Raw genomic sequence first — 11298 nt, 5'->3', positions numbered from 1 at the left:
GTGTATCTTCGCTGGTGGATTTGACATGCCAGCACCTGTGCCGTGACCGCCTCACGCGCTTTTGACAGTGGTCTGATGGGTAGTCCATCATTCTTCTTGTTGGTACTCCGTGGTGACTGCCACGCCCACCTCAAACTATTTGAGTTGTCCTGAAAACCCGAAGGCCTCTGTGCACCATCTGGCTTCACATCAATGTCCCTCGTCGTCACTCTCCCCAACATTGACGCCACGCGCAATATGCGTGCGCCAACGACCCAGGCTCATACATTCGGTCTCAGCACATAGAGCGCAACATGGCGGCAAGTCGAGAGGCAGCTATCATGGAGAATGGGTCGCGTGCTGACCCCCCAGGTCGTCTCTACACGACGTCCTAGTTACTCGAATCTACCCTGTAGCGTCGCGTGAAGCCGTGTCTACATACCCAAGTCCCAGAGCTGTTGCTCCCGATTGTACAGCCAGCTGAGGTTCTCCGAACCGCATCTGCAGTGAGCTGGTAAGCTCGAGGTCGCTTGCTCATGCCGAAAGTCCCAAGTACCGCGAGCGAGGGTGAGACGAAAAGGAGCTAGAGGCGTTCTACATAGTATTAGAGTATATGTTCATTCAAGTTGGGAAACACGCGATAGAGAGGAGTCCACATGTAGCAAGATTGCGTATCAAAGGATACTGGAACAACTTGAGAGGACTGGCCACAAGTTGCATGAACATTCTGACACCCTCAATGCTAGTTGTTCGTTTGTTACATGGCAGGCGAAAACGAGGAGCGTGTAGTTCCACGTTCATATCAATATGGCATGCCTCGGAGCGCTTCAACTGTCTCACGGATCTCAGCCCATAGAGAACTCAGACGCTGCCAGCTGCGTCGAGGCGTGCCTCCTCCAAGCTAAATGGGTACATAGATGCAAGTGAGTCTCTTCAAAGCATATGCACCATACATAGTTCTATCCATACTCGAACAATACCACGCCTTCTTTGCAAGAATAGTCCCATCCAAGTCCGATGGTCTACCAAACCGCGCATATCAAAGTCCGTGTCGCTACAACGTCCAAGATGCCTGTGGCATCATCACGATATACATCCGCCCCGTCCAACGCATCCCCACCCTGGGACCTCCACTCAGAGGGCGGCGACTTGGCCGAACCACCTAGTATGGCCCAAGGGCCCACCCCAAGCCCACAACCGCAGCCCCCAGCCCCCACGCGCCAACCCCAGCACCCGTAACTCCGTTAGCATTAAAGTTCGTAGCGCCCCCCTGCGCCGCCGTATTCGTCCCGCTCCCCGCCCCTCCCGCACTCGACGCGCCGGAGGTGCCTAGACGCGACGAGGCCGTCGCGGAAGACACAGTCATACCGAACGCGGACATCGAGGGCACGGAGAGGATCGTTCCGCTGCCTGAGGCCGTGACGGCTGGGGAAGAAGTGGACGAGGGGATCGGGGAGCTGGTGGATACTTCAGGGCCGATGGAGAATGAGGAGGAGGCCGCAAATTCGTTGTTGATGTTGCCTATGTCTGTTGCGCGGAGGGTGTAGCCAGATCTGTTGGAAGGAAGCGCGAGGGTTAGAACATGTGGCAAGATTAAAGAGAGAGGATGAAAGCAAGGAACGACATGAACGAAGCATAAACATCGAGCTGATAACAGTGGTGAAAGACGCTAAGCCATCAAGCAAGAGTGTTGGCCGAATACGCGAAAGAGGCACCAGCATATAAATGGGCAGAGCGAAAGAAAGCCACGTACTGAACAGGAACGGCGGGAAGCGTGACGTTGGCGCCACCGTCTGCGGAGCGCTGGTTGTTGAGGATGGCGAAGTCGGAGCTGAAAGACGGATGGTGGAGGAAAACAGAGAAAGCGGCGAATCGGCTTCTACATTTACAGGCAGAGTGTCAGCAAGGCAGTGTGTGCAAGAGGAACGAGGAGAGAGTGGAGAGGTTGGAGAATAGCTCTGATGCGTCGAAGTAGCGTGGAGGGCGGGCAAAGCTTAAGCGTAAGAAGCAGGGATACACTCCAGTCTTGAGTCCCCTGATACAACTCCGCGCGTCGGCCATTATTCCGAGGGTCCGCTTTGGGTAATAGAGATCGGGAACGGCGCAGAACACCCTTTGGACTCCGAACACCATGTCGGTGCTGCAACTGCTTGTCGCGACCCGCACACATCGCGCTATTGATCTTCCTGGAATAATTGGAGTTGCAAACATCGGGCTGCTGAGAACCCACTTTACTTGTTTCGTTTGAGCTCGACACATTAGCAAAACATTCAGGTTATGACAATGACTCAGTATATTCCATACATCCTCCCAGAACAGCCCCGCCGTGTCCCCTTCATTAGGTAGGAGTGAATTTTGATTCTTTATTCTTTACCAGTCAAGGGGGCGCACCACCCCGCCGTTAACAAGGAGTATTCGAGGGCCGAGTCCCGCCATTTGCCCAATTTGGCATTAGGTGCCAGAGAAACTCGCATTACCCAATATCCGAGTTGTATCAGGGGACTACATACTCGATACACTCACGCATCATCAGCCTCGCCGATCCATGCTACCCTCACAACTCCCTGAGTGTGGGCATCTTTGAGAGGTTCGATTTGGAGAGCTGCCGCAAGGGAGACGAGGAATGCGAATGTGCTGCAGAACATTGGGGGAGAGGACGTTAGTAACGGAGACTACGAGGAGGAAGACTGCCTCAAGGTTGTCGTCAGTCGTACTGCGTACTGCGCCTCCCTCGCAGGCGTGCAAAGGCGAGGATGGGCAGCGACTACAGCCGGAAGACGGCAAAGCCACGTAAAAGGACAACGAAGTGCGTGCAGCACTCACAGTAGTTTTGTGAACATCTTTGCGCTTCTCTTCGTCTGTTTCTGAATATGCGAGTTTTGGGGATTGTGGGGGGAAGAAACGAGGGCGAGGATTCGACGTTTCGACAATTGGCTTTATATACACAATTATTTGGGTCCGCGCGAAGCGTGTCATTTTTAATGACCACGGACGTCCTCGAAGCAACGGCGAAGCTAACTTCGACGCGGCGGGCCCAGATGGGAAAAGGAAGCACTTAGGAGGATAGGAGTAGCTAGTTATCGAGCATTGTAATTAGAGCGGGCCATCTGAATCGAGTATGCGATATTCTTCTTACCATTCCATCTTCACATTCATGCAATCGAACTGGGATCGAAATATTAACGTCTGTAATCTTCGAAGTACTCGATTTGAGCGTATGGAGCCACGCGACCGGACCAGAGGGGAGAAATGGAACATATGCACTGGTATAGGTAGTGCATGGGAAGCATATAGGAAACGTCGCGCGAGGCGGATGTTGATGCGTCATTGACCATGAGCCCCACAGACTGCGAAATGGGACACGTAGCCAACGTCCAACCCTAGTGAGACGTCGAGCGATCGTACGAGTGGGTCTAGGCTGGTTGGAGCGACAAAGAAGAAGCCCACGGTGAACGCGAAGGTTCCAAACGGTGCGCGGACACCTTGAAATCAAAGAGCCCGTGTTGAGCGTTGGGAGCGTTGGATGCTAGCGACAGAGTATGACGAGCTCACCGACAAAGGAATCCCATTCTACCCAACTTCCCTTCTTCTCCCCTTCCACGCCAGATCAAATGGTGAACATGTATGAATCGGGGAGCACTTACCTGAGGTCGGCGCGGGAAGTAGTGTGGCCTTGCGCCTTAAAATGCTTATTGATATTCGATTCCTGGAGTAGATAACTTATTGTTCGCGTGTTCTGTGAGGTGCAACGGGATTTGGTCGAGATAGAAGGAAACTGACTGAAAGGGTCATGAGGGAGTGGCATCGGATGTCGCCGGCCCGAACATATGTTCAGTGTCAATCCATCATCTCGACTCCACTTCCTCCAGGTAAAGGACGTTTCACCAATCTCGTTTCGTAGATAAACTCACGAAACCAAGACTCCCGGCGCTGCACTAGGAATTTGTCGGCTAGAACACGAAGCAACAAGCACCCACACACTCCTCAAATTCAGCCAGGGCCCGAGTTCCTTGTTTATGGTCTTGCGTTCGCGCTCGGTTCACGCTCTGCTTTGAGCGCAGTCAATCTCGCGCTGGGCAGTGGGCAGAAGCGTGCTGGCCTCTTGGTGCGTTTTCCCTCCTGTCCCATAGTCACGCAGTGGGGAATTATAAAGCTGACGGCGGAAGGTCCTTGCAGCCCCTACCGCCCACGACGTGTACTTCGTCGATCCTCGTACACTTGGTAGATTTTGATGTGATCGAGACAATTATCGGCCCTCGAAATCTCGCTCGAGTGCCACCGAAACTGCCTAGATCTCAGGTACACGCTGCAATCCTCGCCTTGCACTTCCCATTGCGTATCTCCATATTCCCACTTCATAGTTAGCATCACGTCTGACAGTTCCGTGGTTCCAAAGCTCTCGAGTGATAATTCCTCGCTGCTCAAGATTCTTCGGCGGGTCACGAATGACGGAGCATACCATATACATCGGGGAGCACATAGCCTCCCTTGCGTGAGTGCGAAACCGGTGCTCGAGGGAAAGGACCTGGAGAAGCGTGCACTAATCATGACTCGCACTCTGGCAGCTATTCTCTAGTTCCTGAATGCTCCCCACCATCCTACGGCCACCTCAGCGACCTACGGATCGACTCGCCGTTCTCATGGCGTCATACTCGCCGAAAGATGCTGGACTCCACCCCGCACCCATCGCAGCAGGATGTTTACCGCGCCTCGTGCTCCCTACTGTCGCCCCGACCAAGATGCTTTGCGCCTGCTTTGAAGCTGCGATACCGTCGGTAGGATCATTCCGCATCACGACTGTTTTATTCGGGGCAATGGACACCTCGCGCATCCTTGGGACTAGCATACATCTCCATACCCTCGTCCAAAACGCCTCCATGCCCACCCTCATTTCGATTTCGAACTGAGACAATGGCCAGCGTTTTCCAGTGGCGCTCAAGATACTGCGTAGTAGAGCAGCCCGTCGAGGAGGCCTGGCTTTTCTGCTACATTGAGGTCCCTGTGGCCATCACGAGTCCAGACCTTGCGACGTCGATGCAAAGAACATGTACGTGCACCAGAGAGCTGGGGACCTTACGCGACGACAACGATCGTGACTCGCAATTTCGGCGCACTGCGCTGGAGGATAGAAAAGTGAGAAAGAATTGACAAGTATACTCAACACCAAACATTTTGTTCCTTCTCCGTGAGTTCATTTATCTCTCCCGCTCGCTATATCGGCACACTGATCATCCCTCTCCCATCCTGCTCCAGATCGAGCGCTGCCCCCAGTGACGGATCAGTCTCATCGCGCTCTCCTCTCCGCCTCTCCTGGAGGCTAACGCGCGACTTCCAAACACTTCCGCCGCAGCCCATATTCTCTACAAGTCTGGCGTAACTTCAGTCTCGCCTTCGTCACCGAGCACACTTCTCCTTCTCCTGGTCGTCCCAAATTCGCTCCCGCTACCCAAGATTCAGCTGCTTGTGGTGGCGTGTGTCCTCGAACCCCCCTCCCTCATGGACCACTTTCACACTATCTTCATCACCGACGAAACATAGAGAACTATTCCCGAAGACTTCCAGCTCTCGGCCAACGATGACAACAAGTGGTGCTTCCCCGCACTTCAAGCGATCCACTCCAAGTCACTTTGGGGGCTGTGGTACCCCGTCCTGAGCTTCAATGATTCGAAGTGGACCTGGTCGTCGGACCACAAGAACAGTGTCGCAAGCAAAGGAGTTCACACCTTTTGCAAGACAATCAACGAGTGCTCTACCGTCCTGATAATGATCATCGCGTAAGTTCATGCATGTGCATTGCTTCGCAACATCGAATCGAATCAAAATCTAAATGTTGTAGCGCCGACTAGTACACACGTTGTATCCCAACGGGGAGAAGGTCGGAGCCGCGAACAGCTACGCTCGCAGTCAATCCTAGAGCATCCTCAATCTCCACCCCCCCTTCAACATATTCGCCATCAGTGTCCCGAACATCAGCGGTTCTGCTGGCGCCCTCGCCACCATCCTCATCACTGTGGAGGCTCAAACCAGACGGTCGTTAATGATGGTTGTTACAGAATGCGCCAAAAGTATTCGAGCTTCCTTTTGTCAACGAGGCCGAGTGGGAATACGCGATGATTGTTGGGCTCGCATAAATGTCTTTACTAGTTAGCATACTACCCACCTACTGAGGGTGTCGCGTAGAGCATCAGTCTGGTCGACCCTCATAATGTGAACACTTGTTGAGGATACATTCATAGGCCAATACGGAATCACGAAACAACAAAACAAGAGAAGCTACGTGTAGAATTCGCATATCTACAAGGACTTCCCGCGAGGCTGCAAATTTGCTTCGCCGAATGCAAAGGGCTTAAAGGATGTCAATAGCGGTGCATCCAACATTGACGAGGCCGTCTACAAAACAAGTACATCAGCACGGTCCTTGATTTAAAAAAGCGGTTGTATGTGGCAAGGCTTACTGAAGACGACGTTCTCACAGCAGACGGTCTGCGAGTTGCTACGGGGAGAGTCAATATTATTCTTCCAAATTCCGCGAGCCAGAGCAACTCACCAAGAGCCCCCGATATCGATGCCACTGCAGGTGAGAGCGAGAGTGACGGACGTGAAGAGCTCTCCGACTAGACCCAAGAGGGCGGCGATCACCCCAACGAGTTCAAGGGGATTAATGTAGGGGGAGACCTCGCTGAAAGTCCCGACGTGGTCGCAGCATTTGAGGGAGGTGGAGGGGGCACAGGAGCTGCCGCCGCCGCGAGCGAGCATGGCGGGTGTGGCGGCCGCAAAGGTAGCGACAACAGATAAGACGACGAGGAAGACAATGGGTTTGGTGTTGAAGAAGAACATATTTGCGATGGGCGTTGGAAAAGGTGCTGTAGACAACTGGCTGGGTACTTGAACGACTGAGCTGTTCGAGTGAAGGATGAGAGATTGAGACGCGCTGCTTTATAGGCGAACAGACCTTGTATTCACATTTGGATGCCCAATGACTACCTTCCTTCCAGTAGAACTCTGTGCCGCGTATGTAGGTGTATGGGAAGCGAGTTAGACATCGATTCAATTGGTAGATCCCATGAGGCTGCCCCCCTGCGCCACGTAACTTCAGGCGTTCACGAATGATTGGTGGGGTCCCCTTGGTGTGAGAGGAGACATCAAGTGGTCCTGACGGAAGAAAACAACATTAGCCAATCGCCTACGTCGCACCCAGCGAATTGAAACCCTACGGAGCATAGACAATGACGCCTATTAGACGACTTTGGGGGTAGGGCGGCAGTTCACCTACGCATGTAGTCCCGAACGGCCTGCGTTGCATATGTTCAACTGAGCGTGTGATGGGGGTTAGACATTAGACATTCTATGGTGCGGTGTGACGGCAGCCAAACCGAATTTAGTTGACCAGAAGTCCGGCTGCGAAGCTCCGCAACATTGACATCTATTAGCCGTCATCCAATCAAGAGGAAGCTTCACATCGGAAAGATGACAGCATACTCACTAACTAAAGGTGATATGACTTTGCAGACAAGATAACGGCGCAAAGTATTCCGCAGACTTCCCCTTGGGCTCAACGGAGGATGATTTTTCTGGGTTTCCAATTGAAAGGTGGCCAGATTCGACACATGTGCCTAGTACCAAACTGGATGCGACGGGGTGCAGATAGCTACGCGTGACTCTGGTCTTCATTATTTAGCGAAGTGTGGCTCCGCTAACAGGATACGTAGTGATCCCCGCGTCCAAGAACAGTGGGAACGTGAATCAACTAAGACCGGGCTGGGTGAGAATGGCTTTCGAGGACGGTAGCGCCCTTTGGCGCATGTCAGAACTGCTTGGTCGAAAGCCTAGCATTTACAAAAGCCACGTAGTCGTGTAGCCCACCCGCCCTCGCATGCACAGTTGGAGCTGCTGCCTCGAGATCATACCTAAGTGTTTATGTGATCTTCATAACAAAAGTCGCTATTGCAAGAAGATACGCACATACCGCGATTCTATCCATTGCTTTTCAGGGGGAGACGTGGAGCGCTGGAGCTTCGGTTGGCGGTGATATGGAGATCTTGGCATGGCGATGGTGCGTCCGTGAGGTTCTTGCCTGTCGAAATGCAACACGATGTCTAGTCCTCTACCAACGCCGAAAGAGGCGAGTGTTGAAGCGACATTGAACGGGCATGGGCTCGGCCGACTGTGAAAGAGGGATTCAAACAACCGAATGTGCTGCAGAGGGTCAAGACGCCGAGTGGGTAGGAAGATAGAGTCGCACGAGGGATGTGGAGCCAAGGGATAATACGAACCCTGCAAAAGGTGTGCCAATACCTCGAAGTCGTTGAGAGCTTGAAGGGCTTGAGCCAGGCGCTGCAGTCGCCCCGGAGTACATATAAACAGCATGACGATGCCACTCTCGCATCCACTCCGAGCCCAACATTACCTCCGCGCAGAACAAAACCATGAAGCTGAAAGGATATTAGGTGATGGCAAAGGTATTGGCACAAAACTCACCAACGAACATACACCACTCATGAGATCGTCCTTTATCCATCTCTTGACCGAGAAATCGCGATGTTCATGAACCCACAAACGTCTCGAGAGGTTGAGCCAATGATCTTGAGTTCCAGGGTATTTGGGAGGTAATAGGTAGCAGCGTTCGCAGACTGGGGGTGCTTGGGATAGAAGCGTCGCCACTTGCGTGTTCTATTTGATATTTGTATCATGGAGGTCCCGTTGCGCTACGGTTTGCGAAGTTGGTGGCATCAGATGGGAAGGTGGTTCGGTTCCGCTACTGCCGGCCCGAACAAGCGGCTAAACACTGTTACGTTTCATTCGACCCAACTATGCGGCGCATGTCGGCCAGCGCTGTCGCAATGCAAGCATGTTGAGCCGGCAGATGAGTTCTTTGCCGTCCCGCTTCGTGATTGCGCATTCGTGCTCGGTTCCTGTTTTGGTGTGAATACGTTGAGATAGTCTCGTAGTATCATGCCCTTTGGTGCGTTTGTCTCCTCGCTGTCACGAAGAGGGTACCTCCCGATGCATGGGATATAGGTAAGAAATAGAGGGCTCAATGGACGGCACCATTCGCTTGGATGCTTGGCTGTATACTATACAACGCGTACGGCGAGACAAGTCACTTCCCGCCACTCAGTGATCAGCGTAGAAAAGGATGGTGTGGGATGAGAAGAGGTCATCATAGGGCGCGGACGTAGAGGTGGACGTTGGTCGAGTTTCACGGGCTGAGAGGGAGGATGCAGCCGCAAGGTGCGTACCGACGATATCCAGCAGCGAGGGAGGTCGGTGAATAGGTAAGAAGTCGCGGTGCGCGTGGCGTGGATTGAGGGGGAAAGACGACGGGGATGTCTGTCAAGACCAGGCTTCGTGTTCTTGAGACAGCGGGAAGAGCTGAGGGTTGCTGCCGCAAATTATAGCTAACGTCAAACATGCCTGGTTGCGCGCAAGACCAGTGCCGAAAGAGCTTGAAGATCTGGGTGTAGCCGCTAAAGCGTGTCGGCCAGTCGCAAAAGCGCTGATTATGACCAACTCACCGGCGATGGTATACCACTGATCCCCTCTTCCGGAAGAGAATTCCTGGACCAAGTGTTTAGAGCACTTTGAAATGACGCTTTCGAGCGCGCGCGTCCTGAGTTTTAGGTGGTACGGCTGAAATTGCGAGGTAGAACACACGTGGTTCAACGTTCAAGTCTCGATTCCATCTTTCGTTGTTCGCGTATTCCGTGATGTTCGCCTCTGTCGAGGACCGAGGCAAGTTGACGTTGAATGATTGTTAGGTTAACAGCGGGACGAGTACATAGCTTCGGATATCGCCGGCCCGGAGCAGGACATCCTCATCCCATCACAAAACGAACCACCACGGACTCACAGCTTTGTGAGTATTTTTATTCTTCAGAGACACGTCGAAATAACAGAATCCGGCTCTCAGTCACCATACTAGCTAACTTCTGTGTGAGGCAAGAGCTATAGAGATAATCAGCCCGAATCTCATTCTAGTAGTGCCGGATAGCACTCAGTACTGTACGTCCTTAGCTCTGCCAACGATTAACAACGACTAACGAAGTGGCGAACATATCTACGCATACTTTGGAACGCGATAGAGAGACTTCTAATGCCGAGATCTCTCTTTGTCCCCGCTGCGTGAATCCACGGAGAGTTGGGAGCAGTGACTGTCTTCTTCGTAGGCTTGGTTCTCAAGTTGGCGAGTTCTTTAGCTTCATCGAGTGTCTAGGTTGAGTCCATGATTCCCGAGGTGCAAATATCCTGTCGACTCCGCAACCAGTGTAAATCCCCCCGCTCAAAGTGCGACCATACTACGTTCATCTCGCCCTGATCCCACACGCCGTAACTTCGCTCGCTCCTCGACCCATGATACGTCCGAACTCCTCAGTCAATCCGCGGTGGCGCTACCCTCGAAGACGCCTCACCATTCTCATTGTATTCAGGTCAAAGTCTCAGTCGTGTCGTCGTCGGTGACGGATCCACTCACCCTTCCTCCGAAATTAGGCAAGAAGCAACATTCTTGCGAAGACATCCAAGATACGGCGTAGTAGAGCAGCGGGTAGGAGCCGCCTAGCTGTTCTGCTCCAACGTCAGACTCGCCGTGGCGAGCAGATGATCCGTCCTGCCTCGCTGACACTTGGGGGTTGCACATGGCGCTACGAGCGTCTCATCGCCTCAATCGTTTGCGTGGCTCGTCCGCCGTCTTCTCGACTCGGCGATAGCAATTACCGCAGCTCCTCCGTCGTTCCGCGGCGGCATATCTTTGTCACTCAACAACACCACTCCCGCGAATGCTGTCCCTGTATCCTTTCGACTCAACCATTTGCGTGGGTCGCAGCTTGAAATACAGTCCCGTCGCTCACTTTCGCCACTCAGCAATCCCTCAAACTCAAACTCGAACTCGAACTCCTCTGGGAGGTGCGTGTCCTTGCCCCTCTGGAACGCCTCCCCCCTCCCGCTGTCAATGTACCACTTTCGCACCAGCAAGCCATTGCACACTCTTCGCAGTTCCTACGTCGTGTCCTTGCTTTAATGACCCCTCCCGTTCAATTGGACCCAATCCATAGATCCAGTCTCGGATATACGACCGAGGAACCTCTTCTATCCTCCCCCGAGTCCACTACACAAGCGCCAACCGACAGTGAACCCACACCCACTTTCACGGTTACATCCCCTCTCATTTACTCATTTACGCCGCATGCTCCCATGAACCAGTATCATTTGCAGTCCACTGTCCTCACGATACCTCGTCGTGGCACCGCCGAAGCTTTAGACCTTTCGCTCGAGCGAAGCATTCGGATCGGCGGCGCCGAGAGATTCTACAGCCCATGACTG

The 11298-nt window shown here is 53.1% G+C and overlaps 3 protein-coding genes across 3 annotated transcripts; 1 reads left to right on the top strand and 2 right to left on the bottom strand.

Moving 5' to 3' along the window:
* Positions 1-1141: 1141 nt before the first annotated feature.
* PC9H_002716 (uncharacterized protein) lies at positions 1142-2624 on the bottom strand (the record flags this gene model as incomplete). The annotated part of the gene is made up of 3 exons (XM_036772351.1): positions 1142-1532; positions 1733-1858; positions 2503-2624. 3 exons carry the CDS (start codon positions 2622-2624, stop codon positions 1142-1144), a joined length of 639 nt encoding a protein of 212 aa, XP_036625997.1.
* A 3701-nt stretch (positions 2625-6325) lies between these two features.
* On the bottom strand, positions 6326-6816 carry PC9H_002715 (uncharacterized protein; the record flags this gene model as incomplete). The annotated part of the gene is made up of 3 exons (XM_036772350.1): positions 6326-6369; positions 6435-6472; positions 6527-6816. The coding sequence occupies 3 exons, from the start codon at positions 6814-6816 to the stop codon at positions 6326-6328; spliced, it is 372 nt and encodes a 123-aa protein (XP_036625996.1).
* A 3938-nt stretch (positions 6817-10754) lies between these two features.
* PC9H_002714 (uncharacterized protein) lies at positions 10755-11295 on the top strand (the record flags this gene model as incomplete). Its single annotated transcript, XM_036772349.1, has 2 exons — positions 10755-10790; positions 10840-11295. 2 exons carry the CDS (start codon positions 10755-10757, stop codon positions 11293-11295), a joined length of 492 nt encoding a protein of 163 aa, XP_036625995.1.
* Positions 11296-11298: the final 3 nt, after the last annotated feature.

Source organism: Pleurotus ostreatus (genome assembly GCF_014466165.1).
Source record: "Pleurotus ostreatus strain PC9 chromosome Unknown scaffold_11, whole genome shotgun sequence".
In the NCBI taxonomy this organism is placed as follows: domain Eukaryota; kingdom Fungi; phylum Basidiomycota; class Agaricomycetes; order Agaricales; family Pleurotaceae; genus Pleurotus; species Pleurotus ostreatus.
Note: the sequence above shows the minus strand (reverse complement) of the source record. Positions and strands in the feature narration are given on the sequence as shown.